Source organism: Lissotriton vulgaris, chromosome 3_2 (genome assembly GCF_964263255.1).
Source record: "Lissotriton vulgaris chromosome 3_2, aLisVul1.2, whole genome shotgun sequence".
In the NCBI taxonomy this organism is placed as follows: domain Eukaryota; kingdom Metazoa; phylum Chordata; class Amphibia; order Caudata; family Salamandridae; genus Lissotriton; species Lissotriton vulgaris.
Window position 1 is genome coordinate 291,719,624 of NC_141690.1, and position 22,783 is coordinate 291,742,406.

General features: G+C 45.8%; 1 protein-coding gene across 1 annotated transcript in view; it reads left to right on the plus strand.

The window, feature by feature from the left end:
• Positions 1-19,671, plus strand: part of LOC147725728 (uncharacterized) — a 75,171-nt gene extending 55,500 nt beyond the window's left edge. Inside the window, exon 2 of the mRNA XM_086964414.1 lies at positions 15,669-19,671. Within this exon, the coding sequence (XP_086820540.1) occupies positions 16,914-18,881 (1,968 nt within the window). The 5' untranslated portion in view covers positions 15,669-16,913 and the 3' untranslated portion in view covers positions 18,882-19,671. The remainder of the gene's footprint in view (positions 1-15,668) is intronic.
• Positions 19,672-22,783: the final 3,112 nt, after the last annotated feature.

A 22,783-nucleotide genomic window follows, 5' to 3' on the forward strand; every position in this document is an offset into this window, starting at 1 on the left:
TCCTGCGGTTCACCATAGGCCCCCAAAATGGCAGAAAACCCTTTGCGAAGTCTCCAAACTCTTGACCCGCAGTGTCGTCTTGACTCACGACACCCCTAACTGTCCTTGTCCGATGGTAATCTGCCCTGGCCGTGTAGGTGGGTGGCAGCAGAAATGAGATAAAACATGTGCCCGAGAAGTCAGGGGGCAACCATGTGTATGCTCTGTCATGGCAGACAAAGTATGTACCCTTAGCCGCTAAGAATGGAGGGGAAGTTCGGGATGCAAACACGTACGTTTCCGTGCATACGCTCTTCCCCAACTGTGCTTTGGGATCCCTGCCAATACCTTGCAGACATAGGTGACCTCGGTGGGGTACTATCCAAACTGGGGAGGATTTCTTTGTTGTCTGGCTCTTACTCAAGGGAATCCCATACTTGGTGATGTTCCATCTACTGTACAGGGTAAACTCATCCTTGGGAATCGTCCGAGATGTGTCGATATCCCTGCTCATATTTCTTATTCCTGCCACTAGTGCCTTGTTGCTGGAATTGCTCCCTGTGGGACGCGGGGGATATGGTTCTATGGCAAACAGGAACATTGTCTGGAAAGCCCACAGAGAACCATAGTAACTGGATGGCAGGACAAAGTAAGGGATGCCCTTATCTGTTGCGTGTGGCATGAGTCCACATATCCAACAATTCGATGTGTTCATTATAGATTGGTGCTGGTGTAGGAGTTGGATGAATGAGTTATTTACAAATTCTAGTCTTCTGGCAGACTCGTGTTCCGGTAGGGGGTGAAAGGAGTGCGGGGAAACAGTAGGAGGAGGTGTGGGCTGAGTGTTATGTACAAAGGTAACTTGAGAACATCATTATGCTACACAACATTAAAATACATGTCATCAAGAATCTTTTTCTGGTTATCACAGTGCATATTTTCCTCTCAAAGTCCGTGGGTCTAGCAGGTCTCTCTACCCTCGGAAACTCCATCCTCTAGTTGCTGCCCGCGGTGGGAGATTGATTCTGCCAAGGAGTGCGCTCCGTTCAGTCCGGGGTAACTCCCTCAGACAGACCAGAACCGTTGACCTAAACGTCCCCAGCTGCACTCCCCAGACTTCAACCGCGACCCTAGCAGCAGAACCGGATGGCGGTTCAAAAATCAAAAATGAGCAAGTTCCCTGGGCGAGAGAGCTGTAAAATCAAAAATAGTTCATGGGAAAAAGGGAAAATCGTGTCAATCTGTTTTTATTAGTTCTTTTCTCCTGACCTCAGGTTATATCGGTGCTTCCCAGGTACGGTGTGGTCTCCAAACAATGTTTCAGGTTCTGTAGTGTCCAACTGCATTGACGGTGGCACAGATCCTTGCAAAATACGATCACTCTCCTTATCGGTACCAGTTCCTTCTAATCGTGCATCGCTGAAGGGGACAAAGCGGGGTACGGATTCTGTTTCAGAGTCAGCAATTCCCTCCTGGACCCACCGGTCATATGGAAGGGGCAGAGGGACCCGTTTACAATGGATCCCGTGGATCCAATTCTTCTTCCCCTCCACCCGAACAGCTGATCTTGTGGAAAGAAGGATGAGGTACGGGCCGGTCCACCTGGGCTGTCCTTTGTTCGTGCGCTGAAAATTCCGCACCAGCACCCAGGTGCCGGGTTCGATGGAGTGACCTGGATCATCAGAGGCTGGCGGAGAGGAACTGTGAACCTGTTGGTGTAAAACACGCAATTTAGTTGTCAATTCGCACAAATAGTCAAGCAGTACAGGGTGCTCTATTTCGCTTAGTTTCTTTGGCCTCGGCACTCCCCATATGTTTGCTGGTCGCCCGAACACGATTTTGTGGGGGCTAAGTCCCAGTCGAGAATGGACAGTCGTCCTGGTAGATAGGAGTGTTAAAGGCAAGGCGTCAGGCCATTTGAGACCTGTACTGGCTTGGATTTTGGCCAACTTTAATTTTAGCGTGCCGTTGTAGCACTCAACTAATCCTGCCGATTGGGGGTGATTTGCAGCGTGAAACTTCTGGTGTATGTCTAGACATTGGCACACTCTCCTCATCACTCGTCCCACGAATTCACTTCCATTATCGCTCCAGACCACTCGAGGCATTCCAAATCTAGGGAAGAATTCCTTAACAAGGGCTTTGGCAGTTGACAAGGCAGTGTTGTCCTTAAGGGGATACGCTTCCACCCACCTGGAGAAGGCGCAAACAACAACAAGCACATATTTCAGATTGTTGCACCTCTCCATGTGGATGAAATCGAGCTGCAAGACCTCGAACGGATACGTTGGAGGTGCAAAATGACCAGCTGGAGTTGGGGTTCCCCTACCTGGATTGTACTTCAAACACACCATACAGTTCCTGACCAAATTCTCTGCACATTTTGGGATACCACTATTCTGCCATACTGGGGCCAATAGTTTGCAGATTCCCTTTGCACTAATGTGAGCCATTCCATGGGCCATTGTCACCACTGCAAGCACATATGCATCGGGTAACAGTCATCGCTGATGTTCTGACAATTCGACCCAACAACCATTCGCGTCCAACCTACCCTTGCTTTCTCTCCATTCATTCACCTCTTTTTCAGTGGCATCAGTTTGTATAGACTTCACACTTTCAATAGTGTCCTCACACATACCCACATCGGCAATCCATCTCGCAGGACCTACAACATACATTCGACTCATTGTGTTCCTTGCAGTCTCTTTCGCAACTTCGTCCGCAAATGCATTCCCGCGACCAACATCATCTTGAATCTTTCTGTGTGCACTGCATTTCACAATCGCAACTTGTAGGGGCAAGGTCAGTGACTCGAGAAGCTCGTTCACTAGCTGACCATGTTGGATTCTCGCACCGTGTGACGTCAGGAACCCACGTTCACGCCACAATCTTCCAAAACTGTGAGCTACGCGAAGGCGTATTGGCTATCAGTATACACATTCACTCGCTTTCCTTTTGCCAACACACACGCTCTTGTAAGTGCAACTAACTCTGCTGCTTGTGCAGAATTATGGGGGATGCGAGCTGTCTCTACAATCGTGTGCAATGTTGTCACAGCATATGCTGCAGTTGTATCACCATTTGGCAACTTGAAGCATGAACCATCCACCCATAAAGCATCATTGCATTCAGGAAGGGGAGTGTCCACTAAGTCTACTCTCCCTTTTGTCTCTTCTTCTGTGCTAAAACAGCAATCATGCATTTCGACCTTATCTGTCTCTGTTGGAATGGGCAATAACGTGGCGGGGTTGAGTGTATCGCACCTTTTTATGTGAATGTGACTCGCTAATAGTGTCAGTTCATAGCTTGACAGTCGAGCACTAGTTAAGTGCTGCGTCTTCGTTCTGTTTAGTAAAATGTCTACTGCATGTGGGACCATAACAGTCAGAGTGTTATTCATTACTAACCCCGCAGACTGTCGAATACAGACAGCTGCTGCAGCAGTGGCCCTCAAGCAACTTGGTAATGCCCTAGCTACAGGATCTAGAGTCGCTGAGAAATACGCACATGGGCGCTGTTTGTCCCCAAAGTATTGTGTCAGGACTGATAACACGCAACCTTCCTTCTCTTGGACATATAATGTAAAAGGCTTACTGTAGTCGGGGTTGCCCAACAAAGGAGCCGAACACAATGCATCACGCAACTCGTGGAAACTTGTCTGACAATCTTCAGACCAAGGCATAGGAATGAGTGTGTCTTTACGGATTAGTGCCAGCAAAGGTTTGGCCAATAGTGAGAAGTTCGGTATCCATTGTCTACAGTACGATGTAATGCCCAAGAAAGCACGCACTTCTCTTTGTGTCCTTGGGACACTCAACTTTGCAATTGCCTGTATTCTCTCTGGGGTCAGTCTCCTTCCCTCCTTCGATAAGATGTGACCTAAGTAGGTCACTTCTTGTCGACAAAATTGTAGTTTTGAAAGAGAGACTTTGTACTTCATGTCAAATAAATGACGCAACAACGACAATGTGGCTTCCTTGCAAATCTCTTCAGTATCTGCAGCGATCAGCAGGTCGTCTACATACTGAATCAGAGTCGCACCATCATGCAGAACAATCGTGTCAAGTTGTGATTTCAGTGCTTGACTGAATATAGACGGACTTTCACAGTAGCCCTGAGGAGCGCGTTTGAAGCGGAAGCTTCGTCCTCCTAAATTGAAGCCGAAAATATCTCTGCTCTCCTCGGCAATCGGGATGCTGAAGAAAGCGTTCTTCAAATCAATCACAGAAAACCAAGTGGCTGAAGCTGGAACCATGGTCAATAAGGCAGTAATGTCAGGGACAACTGGAAACTGTGGTACAACCATCTTATTCACCTCTCTGAGGTCAATCACAAATCTGTACACAGGTGGCTGCGAAGGATCAGTACGTTTTAAGACTGGCAAAATAGGACTGTTACAAATGTTGCCTGTTGTCTCTTCAATGACATCTTTCTCAATCAGATCGTAAATGATCGCTAACAACGCCTTTTCACATTCGCTAGAGATCTTGTATTGGGGAATACGTGGCAACCTGACATTTGCTCGCAACGTTATGATATATGGTGCTATCTCCAAAAGACCCACATCATTTGATCCACTAGCCCAAAGTACATCGGGGAGAGATGACAATTCAGTTGAAATATCCTCCTTGGCCAAATACATTGGAGAAATAACTTTCCTACCTAGGGTAAGATGTACTCCCGAAGGGGAACAGTACAACGTCGCATATAATCTCTTTAACAAATCCAGACCTAACAAGTTCTCACCACAACCTGTTGTAAGAATGAGGGGTGCTTCTAATTCACACGGGCCAACAGAAAGGGGCATCGGACTAGAAATCGGGTTTTTAACAGGGGCGCCAGAAAAACCCACTGAAACATTAATTTCGCCAGACAAAGGTGCGCCAGGAAGTTTTGAGTGCATAATCGAACTTTTTGTAGCACCAGTATCCAGCAGAAATGGCTCCGACACTCCTGATGTAATCACCTCGACATAAGGTCCATTCTGATCTACTGGAACTGAAACAACTCCCTCTCTTTGTCCATGGCTGTCCTAGCAATTATAACCCTCATTCTCGTTTTCGGCGTAATAGTCATCAGCATAGTACTGGGCTGACCTGGAAGACGCATTATTCTGTTGATCAAAGCTATTCATGGAATTCTGAGGCGGAAAAGAACTAGCATTCTGGGGGAAATTTCCACGGCCCCTACCCCTAGGAGCCTGTTGAACACCTCTACCTCTTGAACCAGAGACACCATTTAGACGTCGCGCCAGAGCTGGACAATTATTTTTTAAATGACCCTCTTCTTTGCAATAGGCACACTGATTCGGGCCATATGGCAAACGCTGATGGGAAAACTCGTTCACTTGCGCGTTTCTCGAATACTGCTGTGGTTGCTGATAATTGGGCTGACTAGGAGTGCGAGGCGGATAGGCTTGCTGGAGAAGAACTTTAGTTTTTAAATCTTTATTCTTCTTGTCTGCCTTATCTAACTCGTCTTTACGCCTATTTTCGTAGTACTGGGCTGTGGCTAAAATCTGCGCTGACGTGGAAACAGCCCAAGCACTTTCTGAATCTTTTAATTTATTACACAGTTCAGGGAGCAGATTATGTACACATTTGTCTACAAACAATCTTTGGCCACCCTCGGTAGCCATATCTTGACCACTATGATCGGCGAAAGTCTCTTCGAATCTTGTGAAAAAGTCAGACACGTTCTCATCTTTTTTCTGCTTGCACGCAGACAACTTGTCCCAATTCACACGCAATTCGGGCATTAAGGTCTTCATATACGCGATTATTCTACCAGGCAGTTCTGCTACTAAAGGCTCAGGTTTAGCACCACCAACTTGTCTAGCGTCAGCAGTGGCAATATTAGCCCACGTGTCACCTAACTCCTGATCATGATTTGTATGACGAATCTTACTCCATAAAGGCTGTGGAACAACATTCCCAAACAACATGTCTACATCAGCTAAATTCATTATACATGAGCTTGCAGTCTGTGATAACTCCTTATAGTACCCTGCAGGATTTTTACGGGGATCAGGCAATGTCTGTTTGAGTGCTAAGACTTCAGATCTTTTCCATGGGACATGTACCCAGACACGCTGGAAATGTGGCAAAATTGGTGGATTTACATTCGCATCACCTTCCCTCCAAACTGGAGGAACCTCTCTCATGGTGTACTGTCGTGGCTTCTTCCTACCTAATGTTTCGTCCTCATACAGTGACCTAGAAACGTTTCCCTTACTCCTATAAGACAACAATAGGTCTATTGCTCTTTCAACATCGGCACCTACAATCATGCCTTCATAGAATTTAAAACGCATACGGAATAATTCCTGCATCTTGCGTTTGGGATCATTCGTCTCCAAATCTTCGCAAAGATATACACACATCTCTTCGAATACGTATCTCTGAGTGGGTGCATCCCATTGACGGAAAACTTCCATAACAGACTGAACATCATATTTTACAGTATCAGTAATCCATTTGCGAGCTAACTCATTAAGCACTTCTCGTTCCTCGTAATCAGGCAGTTGACTACGCAACTGTCTACGTCCTGTTTTAGGGGTCGTTTTAGGCGACCCAAAGAAAGGTGAAAACAGACCAGTGACGGTACTTGCCACTCTCTGTCGAACAGAAGGAGAAGCTTGCGGAGAGGCAGATGTGCCGGACAAGACAGGATGATGAGAAGAGGAAGTCGAGGCCATAGCGGAGGAAGTTGAGGCAGTGGCAGAAGTAGTATCAGGATAAATAGTTGGAGCAGTAGGCAAAGTTGTAGAAGAAGTAGATGGAGTATGTAGCAAAGGTGGCGGCCCTTGAGAAGGCTGCGCCGGAGAAGTAGGGACCAGCTGAAGAGTAGCTGGTGCTTGTGCAAGAGCTGCATTTCGTGCGCCAGGGCGCGGTATAACAAAACGCTTTGGGGGTGCAGTAGCACTTGATGTATATGGGGGTGGTGAATTCAATACATGGGACATTAATGGATCTTTCTCGGATGTTCCCTTTGAATCTTGTCCTTCATGGGGCAACATCGGGTAGCATTTATCTATCGCTAATTTCTTGCTTCTGAGCATTTGTTCACTTTCCGGGTCTTCCTCATTATCCCTGTATGCAACGGCGGCTTGCACCATTGACATACCTCTTTTATTTTTCTTTGCTAATTTCATTTCTTTCTGTTTGGCTTCTTTGCGCCATAAGCGAAAAGAGTCAAACATCGCCGGCCGGGCTTTTTTCTTGAACAATTTTACCTCGAGGTTATCTAAAATTTCTGAATCAAAGCTACCATATTGGGGCCATTTTAAAACACCATCTTTGCGGGTGTACTTAATCCATACTTCATTATATGTGATAGGGCCTACTCCGTGCTTTATATATAACTCATATGTTGGAGTTCCAATCGGAGGAACCGGACACGAATCCTCTAATCGGGAGTCCCTATTATAACCAAGACAAAACAAGTTTCCAAGTCTGCTAAGACCAGGCATCTTTGCTCACTAGTCTAGCTTCAAACTTCAAGGGATTATCGAATACGATATTTTCGTGAATACACGAATCCCTCGGTTTTGGCGCTTGCAAGCTCCAATACAAAACCGTATCTCGAGGATACCAAAAACTAAGAACCAAACTAAGGACTGGGAGACACTCCACTTATACTTAACTGAAGTTATTGAAGATCGATGACGTCACTAGAAGACTCGTCTATCGTTTCGCTCTACCAAGGATCACTGGGACCAAAACAGGGTGATAGTCAGGGCAGCAGTCCTTCGTAGCCGTCGGGACGCGGGGAACCTCGCAGCAAAGACCTTCGGAACCACGTCGACATACAGGGGTCGCTGAAGTGGCTGGCCGTCCTCCGGAATTTTCACATGAAGCTCCTCACGAACATCTGGCTTGGACCGATACCACTTGATACCGCCCCAAGTTGGGCGCCAACTGAGGTGCCGGGTTTTTAGGAACCCGATGGTGCCAGGGGATAACACCTGAAGACCTCTGAGTTCTCCCTGTTCCGGACCACAGAAACACAGAGTCTTCTAGTTGAAGTAAGAGATCGAGTTTTATTGGCTGCAACCAAGTAACATGTGTCCTAGAATTACAACAACACGGGCCGTAAGTTCTCAGGAGACTGTTCGTTTTTACAGAACCAGCCTTCTCTCTTTATACAGAAATAACAGCTGCAGGCAAGAATTCTTGAGTTTATGATACGGTTATACACATATTTCTATAACAAGGCAAAGAGCGAAGTCATGCTGGCCAACCCATATTTTAGATGTCCAGTTTGTGATAGATGGCCCAGCCCGACCCAGAACTCCCATCAGATATCGATGAACGACCAATAAAATCGGGCACCTCCTCATCATAAAACTGGCCATAAACAAGAAACAGGGACAGGTGTATGTGTGTGGATAACATGGTTTGCACGTAGTGAATGGTTTATGGCATGTTGCACCTTGATGCTATCTTACTTGGCCACTGGGCGAGGGACTGCCTGAACAGGTTTGGCTGGAGGCAGTGGAGTCAGCTCGGCCAGGTCATGGGGAAGTCAGCTAAGGTGGACGTGTCTTTTTAGATCAAGCTCGGCCTTAATCAATTGACTTATGAGGGCAAGCCTCAAAATGGATGCCGTTCACAAGATGGAGTCCGAGGGTTTGGATCGGAAACCACGATCTAAGGGTGTTAGCATCACTTAATCATGACGCAAATGCACAGGGATGATGTCCTAATCATTACTGGTCTGTCGATACTAAATTCGTCATGGTACGATGATATTTTGTGACACGAGTGTTGGGCCTCGGTACCATATTATAGTAGGGTCCGGATTTTCAGAACCACACTTTCCCTCGACACCTTCTGGTATACCCAAAACACGTAAGTTGTTGCGTCGTGCACGATTTTCTAAATCAGTGAGTTTCCAGTCAATGTCCTGACCAGTCTTCTGTAATACAGTAATAGAGGATTTTTGAGTAGAGAGTTCATCCTCAACTGAAGAGATCCGCTCTTCTGCTTCCTGTACTCTGGTGATAGCTTCTGTACAAGACTTAGCGATGCGGCGGACCGAATTCTGCAGCTTACGAACAGCTTCCTGGGTCCGGAGCCCTTCCTCTTTGGTCTCCTCTCTATGAGCCATAATGATTTTGTACATTGAAGACTGTAAATTGTAGATAGACTTGAGGGTAATTTCACCTTCACATTCTGATTCAGGATATTCAGAAGTTTCTCCTTGAATGACCTGCAGGCCAGTCGCGGCATCTCACTGAGGCTATTCCATCATGCTTGGACTGGCATTGGGATGTGCATTCGACAGGTCAGGCACCTTACGGACTGTACCGAGGGTCTCAGCATTTGCCGCAGAATCTAAACTCAGAATGTCATCTTCCAAAGATAAATTGGCATCCTCCGCCCAATCACCTGAGAAGGATAGCCTGTCATTATCATTCTCTCCTTCTGACATAGTAGATACATCCGACATAGAGTAGAATTGACCCCCGAAGCCAACAGATTCTCCATCATTCACGGATACCTTTCCTGTATCCATATCTTTATCTTTATCTTTGCCTTTGTCCAGCGTATTAGTTGGCTGATTTTTAGTCGCTTGAGGAGCCTCTCCAGAGGGTACAGAGGCACCGAGAGTGCCCGGAATCTCAGAAGCTAGGCAGAGAGACATATCGGTAGATAATTGAGTAGGATTAACATTTGCCTTAGGTGAGACTCTGACCTCTCCCACCGCCTGACACAGCTCTGGCAACTCTTCGTCCGTGTCAGTCTCAAGAGATAGTCCGGACACTCCGGTTTGACCAGGTTTTAGCATCACCGCTGTTGCTGGGACCAGCACTGAAGAAGGGCCTTGAACCGTACTCTCCCCCATACTTGGACCCATAGCCATTCTATTTCCGTCCCCTTGACCTATAGCTGTCAGGGCAGCTTGAGTAACATTTTTAGCGCCAGGCAAGTCCCTTTTTTTTAAAAAATCGGTTACCGTGCGCTCCTTTGTACCCTTATCTGGCTGAAGTATCGAATGTTCATTAGAGGCCATACATGAACTATTACTAACCACCTCTGGAGTACAAGCTGCACTGGCGTCGCCAGTTAGAGCGGCGGGAGCCGTTGTGGTCGAAGTCGGAGTCCCAACTAGAGCTGCTGCTGCTGCAGCAGCGGTCTTTGCTCTGACCCCCCTTCCCTTTGGAGCCATAGAATTCTTTTTATTAGAGCTTAAGATTGTCACTAGATATATCTCTTGGAGTGATTTGACAATATATTGTAATGAATACAGATTCAATTATTCATGCAACTGTGACAAAGCCCAATTTCATGAGGACCAGAATATTAATGTGTTTCAGCCTCAATGTCTCCAAATCAGAAAAGAACCGGGGTGCCTCGAGACAGCTTCACCACTACTTCAGTTTTGACAGCCCAAAGCAGACCCAAAGCGAGAAAAAAAAGAATAAAAAAGCTTCACCCCTCAGCTGCCTTAACAAGGTCTGCCCCCCAATTGCCACACAGCCACGCTGGGAAGGATAAAAAAAGAGTCCGTTCCGCTATTGCCTTCACAAATCACCACCAAAACAGTCTCAAAAGATAAATGAGTCCTACCGCGTTTAAGGGTGCAGTCTCTGGAACGCTATCCGAGACCCCCCCCAACCACCTCAGTCAGCTCAGTCAGATCGGAGCACTCCCGCTCCAGTGAACCGTAGCTCCAGATGCTCCAGCTCAGCAGAGAACGAAATTGGCTTTTACTTGTAATCAAGGAGCTCCGTGCTCCGAGCTCTTCTTCCAGAAAAAGTCTCTCCCTCTGAGTAGGGGAAACTGACACCAGAAGCTGTCCACGAAAGCACCAAATGCAGCAACCACCAGGCGGAACAGCGAGAGAGGGCTCGGACGCCCGCCCGCCAGACACAGAGCAGCTCCCGGCGGTAATTGAGCACTGCGGCGGGTAGGAACCGAAGGCAGCCGCGTTTAAATGCCACAGCCTGACTGCAGCTTTTCTCACCCGCTGCTCCTCCAAGGACGAAAAGTTCAGCTTTCAGGCTTCAAGCTCCATCGGGGGGCAAGGCAGCAGGTAAATTACGAATACATCAGCAAATATTTCGATATCAGGTAGGGACTGCTCACACACCACCTCTCACTCGTCACGGGAGCGGCCGCCATCTTGCCTCAAGGCTTTTATAAGCTGCGATAATAAGTCTTTGTGCCTTACTGGTGACCCATCAGATTTGAGAAATCCCCTCCTTAACCATCTGTGAATACCAGAGTGTATTTTAATAGTAACATATTCTGAGTCTGAATAGATAGTCACCTCTAATCCCTTATCCTGGTGTAGTGCTTCAATGATGCCCACTAATTCTGCTGCTTGTTGCAAAAAGTGAGTTGGCAGTGACATCTGGCTTACAATGTGTAACATATCAGAATAATGCTGCTGTTCAGCCTTGACAACTGCTGCTCTGGAATGTCTGATCCCTGTTTCCTGATCTATGAAGGAATTTAGGAACCATCGGCAAAGAGCAGGGTGCTCCCTGGGATAGGGTTTTCTCTTACCACCCTGACCTAATCAGGTATATATGTGCCACAGTCATGTACCTGTTCATTGTCCATATCTGGGTGTGCAAACAATGTTACCAGATTGACCGTGTTACAGCGCACCGCTAGCAGCAATGGTAGTGAAAGTATCACTTCATAGCCGGAGGCCCTCTGGGTAGGGAGGGTGCCCTTGGCTTACTGTAGGATGGCAAATACTGCATGCTCTACATATAGTTTGAGTAGCAATCCCATCACTATGGTAGTGACTGCTCTACATATAGTGTGAGTGGCGATCCCATCACTATGGTAGTGCATGCTCTACATATAGTGTGAGTGGCGATCCCATCACTATGGTAGTGACTGCTCTACATATAGTGTGAGTGGCGATCCCATCACTATGGTAGTGACTGCTCTACATATAGTGTGAGTGGCGATCCCATCACTATGGTAGTGACTGCTCTACATATAGTGTGAGTGGCGATCCCATCACTATGGTAGTGCATGCTCTACATATAGTGTGAGTGGCGATCCCATCACTATGGTAGTGCATGCTCTACATATAGTGTGAGTGGCGATCCCATCATTATGGTAGTGCATTTCTGGACTGCAAATGCTGTTGTGGCCAGTGCTTGCTCAAAAGGACAGTGACCCTTTATTATGGGGTCTAACAGACCACTGCAATATGCAATTGGCGTAAATTCCATGGATTTCTTTTGAGTCAGTAGTGCAGTCATTGTTAATCCGTTACAGTGACAAAAGAGCTCAAATCTTTTACCGTAGTCTGGTGTACCTAACATTGGAGCATTTGTAATTGCCTTATTAATTCCTGAAATACCGTCTCCCTTTCATCGGTCGGTTTTATCCTGTTCAACACTCCGTCCATCATCCCCTCTGGTATTGCTTTGTTCGCCTTAAGTTGGCAGGGTATGCCCTGACGTTGGTCCCTTGCTCACTTTGCCACTGGATTCAAGCTAGCCTCGCTGATTAGCCAGAAACCAGTCCCGGGATGCTTGTTTCTGGTCCAGGGAAGACATGGCTTGGCAGTTCGGGCTGGCCTGTTCCCATGAGGCACAGGGTCAGACTGATTTGCATATGGCCATGTCTGAACTGAGGTGGCGGAGTGAGCTAAAGAATAATGGTGGATTAAACCAAGATCAGTTGACTGGGGGTGAGTGCTTGCCTTGTTCAACTCTCCGTCCATCATCCCCTTTGGTATTGCTTTGTTCGCCTTAAGTTGGCAGGGTATGCCCAGACTGGGTCCTTTGCTCAGTTTACCACTGGATTCAAGCTAGCCTGGCTGATGACGGCTGATTAGTCAGAAACCGGTCCTCTGAAGCTTGTTTCCGGTCCAGGGAAAACATGGCAGTTCGGCCTGGACTGTTCCCATGAGGCACAGGGTCAGACTGATTTGCATATAGCTGGGTCTGAACTGGGGTGGCGGAGTGAGCTAAAGAATGATGATGGATTAAACCCAGATCAGTTGACTGGGGGCGAGTGCTTGCATTGTTCAACTCTCCGTCCATCATCCTCTTTGGTATTGCATTATTAGTTTGGGACCCTTTTAATGCGCTCAACAATGGTGTAGTTAAAGAAGAGGCATAACCAAACAGCCATTGTCTCACATAATTTCACAGTCCTAAAAACTGCTGCATTTCCTTAGCTGTATTAGGGATGGGCATGTTCCTGATTCTTTCTGCCCTATCAGGTGTCACTCTCCTCCCAAAATGGATTATTAGTTGTTCCAAATAATGCACTTTTGTTTGTACGTATTGCAATTTGTCTTTGTCTACTTTGTATCCCTTCTCTACCCGCTAACAAAGGAGACTGATGGTGTCTTGTCTACATATATGATCTGTGGGACTGCATATTAAATGTCATGCACATATTTCAAAAGTGTACTTTACATTGGATGTTTGTTAAATCTTGTATCAGTGTCCTGTTGAAGATGCTGTGGGACTCACAATACCCTCGGGGCAGTCTCAAATGTTGGTACTGTGTCCCTTTGTATGCAAATGAGGTCCAGTATTGGAGTTTGGTTGCAGTGGGATGCTGAAAAACACATTTTTCAAATCAATCTCTGAAAAGTGGGTGTAGTCTGCAGGAATGTTTGTCAAAATCACTGAGGGGTCAGGTGCCACTGGAAATTCAGACACCACTATGCCATTCAAGGGCCAGAAATCCTGTATTGTCCTTCAAGTTCCTCCCTTGCCCTCCTTACCTGGGAAAATCGGGGTGTTCCCAGGTGAAGTCCCCCTGTATGTTACTCCATGCTCTAATACAGCTTGTACTTTTAGAAAAAAGCCCTCCTCTGCTAAGGGATATTGGAGCACCCTGGGCAGTATTGCCCCTTGTTTCAGAGCTATCCATACTGCATCATGTGCCCTGGGTCTTCATATCAAGCCATTTTCTCGTGTTGAACTGTACTTCATATGTCTTGATACTGTACTTTAATTGTATTCTAAGATTGATGCCCATTTCAAACACCACTTTTTTGGTCAATGGGTTGTCCTCAAATAATTCTTCATCTGATAAGTCTCCTAACTTAACTCCTGGGCCCATAAATACAATAGATTCCCACAGTTCTGTCAAAGGCTATTAGTATTGTCTATCTTGATCTAATCTCAAGGGCTTGTATGTCAAATATCATATGTTCTTCTTTCACAGAGTCCAGGGGCATCATACACCTGAAAAATAGTTTCATTGGTATTTGCACTTTTTTCCCTAGTAGTGCTGGTGTCTGTGCTATTAGCAGTTCAGGCTGGACTGTTCCCATGAGGAATAGGCTCAAGACTGATATACATAAAGAGATAATCTACTTCCATTGATCGAGAGGTTCGGGCCAGATGTGCCACACTGGAGGGGCAGCCCAATATCCCTAATGGGTAGAGCGGCCCTCGTTAAAATGATGGCCCTGCCCGCTTTCTTCATGTCCCACCAAATACCCATGTAGGGTTCCTTCTGACTACTTTCAGAAGATAGGGAACTATGTGGTCTCCGCTGGAATGGGGGCAGCTCTAGAATTTTCCTTTCAAAGCTACAGAGGAGGGTTTATGAGGGGGAGCTGCAGTCCCAGATATTAAGAAGTACTACTGGGCAGCACAGTTGAGTACAGTCAATGCATGGTTGTATGCGGATAGGGAGGAACCGGTATGCAGGGTTGACCGTCAAGCGATGGGCGGCAGAGGCTATCTGGCATTACTATACCGAAAAAAGGGATTGAGACAGTAGAAGTGTCTCCTCTGATTATGTTAGGAAACAAAAGGCTATATATAGAAAATGGCACCCTTGCCTCAGTCGAGATTGTAATCGGGCTACCATTGTTTGTATTCTACAGATAGCTATGTCGCCATATGGATGTAATAATAAACACATTTGTACTCCGCTCGTGAGAGGGCTTGCACTATGCCAAGGCTGTGTGATAGGATTCTAACAAAGTGTTTTCTGTCAACAAGGTCGGTGTTTCTGCGAATATAAATTCAAGCGTCAAAAAAGCAAAATGTGTGTCAAACGTTAATGTGGCAAAGAGAAGGCAACTTTAAGAAAAATATTTGTGTGTATACAAGAATGGTATTATTTCCTACTGGGCCTAACTAGGCACATGACTATGTGTGCCTCAGAATGTAGTACTCAAGCAAAGTGGAAGTACAGACCAGAAATAAAAAAAGAATTCTCCTCTTTCTGCCAGCCTTGGGTAGGGGCACCATTTTGGCTCAAACCTATGTTTATCTGCATTAATAGAAATGGGTTTGCATCAAAAGAGTGGATGGATGATTGGGAATGCCCATGCGCCATCCAGGTAACGCCTCCCCAATGTAAGGTACCTCAAAGTAATTTTTTTTTTTTTTTTAAGAAAGCCATGCAGTCAAATAAATTAGGCTTTGCATGACCTTGTTAATCTCAAAATAGATTTTGCATTGCGGCTGCTCCAAAAAAACGATGCAACCACAATCAAAATCTTTGTAACTCTGGGGCTGATTCTCTTGTATTTTTGTTTCAGTCTAAATGTGTAGCGTAGTCATTGGCCAGTGATGTCTAGATTTCTGTTTTCCATGCTGTTGGTTTAGTCACGGTATTACAAATATGCTGTTTTCTATGTTAATTCTTACCGTGATGACTAGTTTTACCATATTGAAGTTGTTTATTGGCTTTATTATCCTAAATCCTTTTTTTCTGTTTTTACTCTGGAAGGTAAAAGAAAAACATTATGAAAGGAATCTGAAGAGTGGGAATCACAGTGTATTGGAAAAACAAATGTCATCATAGTTAAAGTTCCATTAAAATGTTCTCAAGCAACAACCAATCGAACCTGACTTGGAAGCACGAACATTAGAAAAATGTTATGCAGAGTGGAGGGAAGTTAACTTACTGAAGGAATTCTGCAAATGTTTTTGATGTGAGAAGATATTTTAATGCACACAGTTGTTTCCGAAGCAGCGCACATACCTGATGCTCTTTCCCACTGTAACAAACTCTAACAAGTCCGATCTCATGCTCACTAGAGAGCACATGTTCTGCATGTGACATCTTCGATGTAAGGATCACCGACTAACTGTGCAATATGAAATCAACTTGAGGCCAATCCTTGAAGAGGCAATATGAATGAATAACTCTAATTAGACACCAGAAAACTTGCAGGAAAGAGACTCCTTTCATATCTGCAGATCGTATAAAAGATATGTGTCTGATTCCCGTAAGATGAGGATGTTGCCATTCTAGATCAATGTAAAAAGGTGTCCGCCACTAGCTATGATGGTGGATTGGTTAGGGTGGTTTCACTGTTGCTGAACATACAAAACATAATACATTTATACACAATGTACCCAACCTGGCGAGAGAATCCAAGTGAGCCACCATCTCAAGCAAAGTCCATATGAACATACGGAATGAGGGAAGGATAATCATTAAAACATAACACACAACAATGGAGATCTTTATCAATATTCTGAATGAAATGAGCAGTTGATAAAATATCAAAGGACTCTGGTGAAAAACCATATGGATATTCTGTATGTGACCCGGCTTTCAGTCAAAAGCATGCACCATCTATACATCAGAATTCGCACTGAGAGAGACCATATGGATGTCCTGAATGTGGCAACATTTTCGAGATATCATCTGAGCTATTGGAATATCAGATAAGACACACCAGAGGAAAAACATATGAATATTCTGAATGTAACTATGCACACACTTGTATGAATAATCCAGCATCCGAGAACTCACACTGGGTAGAAACCATGCAAAGGTTCTAAATGTGTTCAGGCTTTCATTCAAAAGAATTCTCTAACTGTGCATCAAGAGTTTACTGGGAAGAACCCCTATGAATGTTCTAAATGTGACAAGACTTTCATAAGAAAGTTGACACTATCCATTTATCGGAGAACTCATACTGGGAGCAACCCCCATAATTGTCCTGAATGTCAGAAGCCTTTCATGAGAAAGATGGCACTCCCAGTATATCATAAAGCTCATACTTGGGAGAAACCATATGGATTTTCTGAATGTGAAAAGGTTTTACATTCATCACAAGGGGTATGGCAAGATGAAATAAATCACAGCAGTGAGAAATCTCATGAATGTTGTGAGAGAAATCTATTTTTACACCAGGGACCTCACATGAGGAAGAAACCCTATACATGTTTTAAATGTGACAAGGCTTTCACGCAAAAACGTACACTATTCTTACATCAAATAATTCACACTGGCAAGAAACCATATAAATGTTCTGAATGTGATAAAGCTTATAAGATAAGAAGAGAGCTATCAGTGCATCAGAGAATTCACACGGGGGAGAAACCATATAAATGTTCTGAATGCGATATGGCTTTTAAAGTTAAGAGTCATCGGGCATCACATCACATAACACATACTGGGGAAAGGCCTTTTAAGTGTTCTGAATGTGATAAGGCTTTCACAAGAAAATGTTCTTTATCAATACATCAAAGAATTCACACTGGGGAGAAACCATATAAATGTTCTGAATGTGACAAGGCTTTCACACGAACAGGTTCACTAGCCACACATCAAAGAATTCACACTGGGGAGAAACCATATAAATGTTCTGAATGTGACAAGGCTTTCACACGAACAGGTTCACTAGCCACACATCAAAGAATTCACACTGGGGAGAAACCATATAAATGCTCTGAATGTGTTAAGGCTTTCAAGACAAAAATAGAGTTATCAGTACACCAGAGAACTCACACTGGAGAGAAGCCTTATGAGTGCTCTGATTGTCACGAGGCTTTCGCAAAAAAAGGTACACTAACTGATCACCAAAGGTGCCACACTGGGGAGAAACCATATAAATATTCTAAATGTGACAAGGATTTTAATAAAAATGGTTACCCTATCCAGTATCAGATAACTTATACTATGAATACACCTTATAAATGTTCTGAATTGGAAAAGGCTTTCAAAGGTAAGCTTTCACTAAGGCAACATCAGGGAGCTCATATTGGGAAGAAACCATATAAATGTTCTGAATGTGATAAGGCTTTCAGACACCAATTTACACTATTCATACATCAAAGGATTCACACTGGGGAGAAGCCATATACATGTTCTCAATGGGATGTGGCTTCTAAAGTTAAGACTCATCAGGCATCACATCACAAAACACATAGTGGGGAAAGGCCTTTTAAGTGTTCTGAATGTGATAAGGCTTTCACAAGAAAATGTGTTTTATCAATACATCAAATGATTCACACTGGGGAGAAACCATATAAATGTTCTGAATGTGACAAGGCTTTCACACGATCAGGTTCACTAGCCACGCATCAAAGAATTCACACAGGGGAGAAACCATATAAATGTTCTGAATGTGATAAGGCTTATAAGATGAGAAGAGAGCTATCATTACATCAGAGAATTCACACAGGGGAGAAACCATATAAATGTTCTGAATGCGATATGGCTTTTAAAGTTAGGGGTCATCAGGCATCACATCACAACACACATACTGGGGAAAGACCATTTAAATGTTCTGAATGTGGCATGGCTTTCACACGAAAATGTGTTTTATCAATACATCAAAGAATTCACACAGGGGAAAAACCATATAAGTGTTCTGAATGTGACAAGACTTTCAGACAGAAAGGTACACTCGCCATACATCAGAGAACTCACAGTGACGAGAAACCATATTCATGTTCTGAATGTGATAAGGCTTTCAGATCAAAAAGAGAGCTATCAGTGCATCATAGAACTCACACTGGGGAGAAACCATATAAATGCTCTGAATGTGACATGGCTTTCGCAACAAATGGTACACTGTCTGATCACCAGAAGTGTCATACGGGGGAGAAACCATATACATGTTCTGTATGTGACAAGGCTTTCAAACGTAAGTTTGCACTATCCCTTCACCTGAGAGCTCACACTCAGAGTAAAAACACGTAAATGTTATAATTAGGCCGTCCAGTTTTCAGTGTTTATGCTTTGTGGATTGCAGTGGTGTTTTCTTATTGGGTTCCAAACCTTTTTATATCAGTGCTTAATCAGTGTTTGTTCAGCTTTGTCTATCACGGAATAGACAAAATATATGTTTTTTCCACTGATTATGAAATGTTGTTATAAAGAGCGTATTTAATATAAAGGCGACTAATGCATACTAGATAGTGACTTACCATTGACAGTGTGTCCAGTGGACTTACGTTAGACTGTTTTAAGCATAGAAAATTTGTATTACACTCTCACTCACCTTCACGCCTTATTACCCTCTCTCACATCTCATTATCTCTCACACTTTGTTAGGACTCTCTGGGTTACATTCTTGTTAATGGATTAAGTAAGAGTGCTATATTCAAATGTTTTTGAAAATTCTATAACTCAGGTGGGAGTCATTCACTTACTACTTACTTAATATTATGACATTTTAGGGGTGGACAACCCTGCCAGCAGCATAACACCTCGTCAACTGGTTAACATTTTTATTACAATAGATTAATTTGCAGGCCTGCATTCTAAGGCAACTGAAACTTGATGATTTAAGCTGGCTCACCAATGCTTTTCTGCACTCTTTGCCTAACTACATTAGGGTGGTGCCGCTGTTGTGTTTACATTTGTAGCTGCCATAGAAATATCTAACTATAAGTCAGTCCTTACATTTTACTAGGCATTACATTGTATTCTGAGACTTGAAAGTTTGCTTTTAACATTGTAATTATATGTGCGATCAGTAAAAAGAGTTTTTTTTAAAAAAAACTTTGTAATTATATGCTTGCAAATCCCAGCAGTAAATTGCAGTTGCGTATGAAGTCATGATTAGCTGAAGGTATCACACTTAACAATGGGACACCTTGCCGCCATGAATTTCTTTGGCATAAATGTCTTGTTTTGTACAGGTTCAGGAAGTGGGAGAGGCTATTAAGTCCCTGACCAGGGAAAAAGTACAGGGAAAGGATGGACTTCCTATTGAGTTTTTTCAACCTTTGTGGATACTTTGGCTCCTTCATTAACCAATATTTATAACTTTGAGAAGGGGAGTGATGCCTCCCCACCCACTATGTGAGAGGCTTTGTTTGTCCCTCTCCTTAAACAGGGCAAGGAGGTGGATCAACTCTCCTCCAACAAGCCACTAAGGATAATAAATGTGGATTACAAAATATTTAGTAAGATCCAAGTCACTCCATTGCGTCCTTGACTCTCGATCCTGATGCACCCCAGCCAGTCTGGGTTTATCCCGAATCGTAGTACCATCACTAATATTAGACAACTTGTTCATGCACGGCACTCCCCACTTAGAGACTACTCCAAGGCCACCATACTGGCAGTTGACAGCAAGAAAGCTGTCAGTTCCTTGAGTTTGAATATTCTCTACACTACTATGGCCGGTATGAGCATTTGTAGCAGATTCCTCTCCTGGACAAAACTACTGTATACTTTCCCACTGCCCGTGTTAGGGTGGATAGATTCATATCCAACTTTTCCGGCACACACCACAGCTGTTTACCATGGAGAAGGGGACAGAAAGGAGAGAACGATTGTCAAATGTTTTTTCCGCGGGCATGTAGCCCTCAGGTAGTCACATCTCTGGAGGGCCTACCAAGCTCCACATGACGAGAGAAGGGTTCCGCTACCCTTGAAGTGTGTACAATAGTGCACTCTGGAATAGCTGGTTGCCACGTATTGTAGGAAGTCATCATCAGATGGTGAGGAAACTGGTATCCTATTGGCTAGTAAGCACTCCATTCTCTGAGGGCACACCTGGCACCGAGACCTCGGATCACATCTGGACTCAATCAATCAATCAGGGAGATTATAAGTGTTAGACGCAAAACCTGAGGGTCGGCCGAGCAAGGAGGAGAGGCCTCCTGGCGAGGGTCCTCTCCTTAGTTTGTACGGACGAGCAACCACCCCCCCACAGATGGACACCACACAAAGATAGGTTCTTAACTCTTTTATCAGTATTCTTTGGCAGGTTATCGTAACAATACAGTATAAACGGGATTCTAGGATCCCCTTGAACTTAGTCTCTGTGGGAAGGGGGTAGCGGGACAGTCTTCGTACCGGTCTGGTACAGGGATATCTTGCGGACAGCTCTCAATCCTCGAGCTGGAGGGTTTCTTTGGTAGGGGCCGCGGCAGCGCCAGCAGGACCCCAAGATGGTTCACGAAGATGAGCCGCGGCAGCGCCAGCAGGACTCCAAGGATGGTTCACGAAGATGAGCCGCGGCAGCGCCAGCAGGACTCCAAGGATGGTTCACGGAGATGAGCCGAGGCAGCGCCAGCAGGACTCCAAGGATGGTTCACGGAGATGAGCCGAGGCAGCGCCAGCAGGACTCCAAGGATGGTTCACGAAGATGAGCCGCGGCAGCGCCAGCAGGACTCCAAGGATGGTTCACGGAGATGAGCCACGGCAGCGCCAGCAGGACTCCAAGGATGGTTCACGGAGATGAGCCACGGCAGCGCCAGCAGGACTCCAAGGATGGTTCACGAAGATGAGCCGCGGCAGCGCCAGCAGGATTCCAAGGATGGTCCACGAAGATGAGCCGCGGCAGCGCCAGCAGGACTCCAAGGATTGTTCACGAAGATGAGCCGCTGCAGCGCCAGCAGGACTCCAAGGATGAGTTTGTCTCGGTGTCTCTCGACTCCAGGATACAACTGCCTTCCTGCACCGGAGCTGCCCCAGTTATAGGTCTGGTGCCCTTTGATGTCCGGACCCTCGCACTTGGAGGTTGGGGGGGTCCGGGATGTGCGAGTCCAGACACCCAGCAGGGGGGTGGAGCCAGCGCCCAGGGAGGCTGTGGGCGATCGAAACTAGGCGGATGGGGGACCATCGAAACTCCTTCCCCCATTGACTCGCCAAGTGGTCTTTTTACCCCCTGGTCGGATCGTGGTGCCTCGATGTCGGGGCTTTGCTGGGCCTGCGGCTGGGGTCGGGCCGAGGCCACGAGGCCTGATCATGGAGGGTTCAAGATGGTGGCTGGGCCGGGGTAAATGGTCCGGGCCAGCCGGGAGAGTTGAGGAGTGGAGGTCGAGTTCTGTCGGGGGAGAGCTGGGGGCGGCCCGGAGGGGCGGCACTCGTGGAAGGTGGAAGTTGCCGCTCTTGGTCGTAGTACAGGGGTCGCGGTAGTCCGGGACCCGCCATGCGGGAGGAGTGGGGCCACGCCACGAGGCCCTGTCCAACAATAAGCATGCTACTCACCCTTGAGGGTCTTATGGTGCAGGGAGTGGGAGGGGGTGCTCCAGTCAACCGAAGAGCCAGGTCTTGAGGGTCTTCCATAAGATGTGCATGGTGGGGGCGCGCATGATGTTGATCAGTGGCTCGTTCCAGGTCTTGGTCGTGATGTAGGAGAAGGTTCTTCCACCCGTTCTTGCTCTGTGGATGCACGGGGGTTCGCCGAGGACGGCGGATCTTGGGTTCCTCATGGATACGTGGAAGGAGATTCTGTCGTTGAGATATTGAGGGCCGGTGTTGTGGTCGCATTGGAGGCTGGAGAGAGGACCAAAGAAGGACTGCCCTGCTGTTTCCTAGACCTGGCAATAGAGACTGGACCAACCGCTGGGCTGCACCTGCTGACCCTTGGGCTAGCAAAGAGTGGACTAGATCTGTGTTGCCGGGCTCGAGGAAGTCGTTCCCGAGCCATAGACAAAAGAGGTGAACTCCAAGAGTCACTGGACTGACTTCCTGCGACAGGACCAGGACCAGGGCCACAAAAGCCGAATAAGGCCTGTTCTGGCAAGTCAGTAGCCAAAATCGCTTTATTGCCACTGACCACTATCATGCAGCCAGGTAGGTTGGAAGTCAATGCTCAAAAATTGCACCCGAATCTGCTGAATCTGAAAGACTTGTTGAAGTGC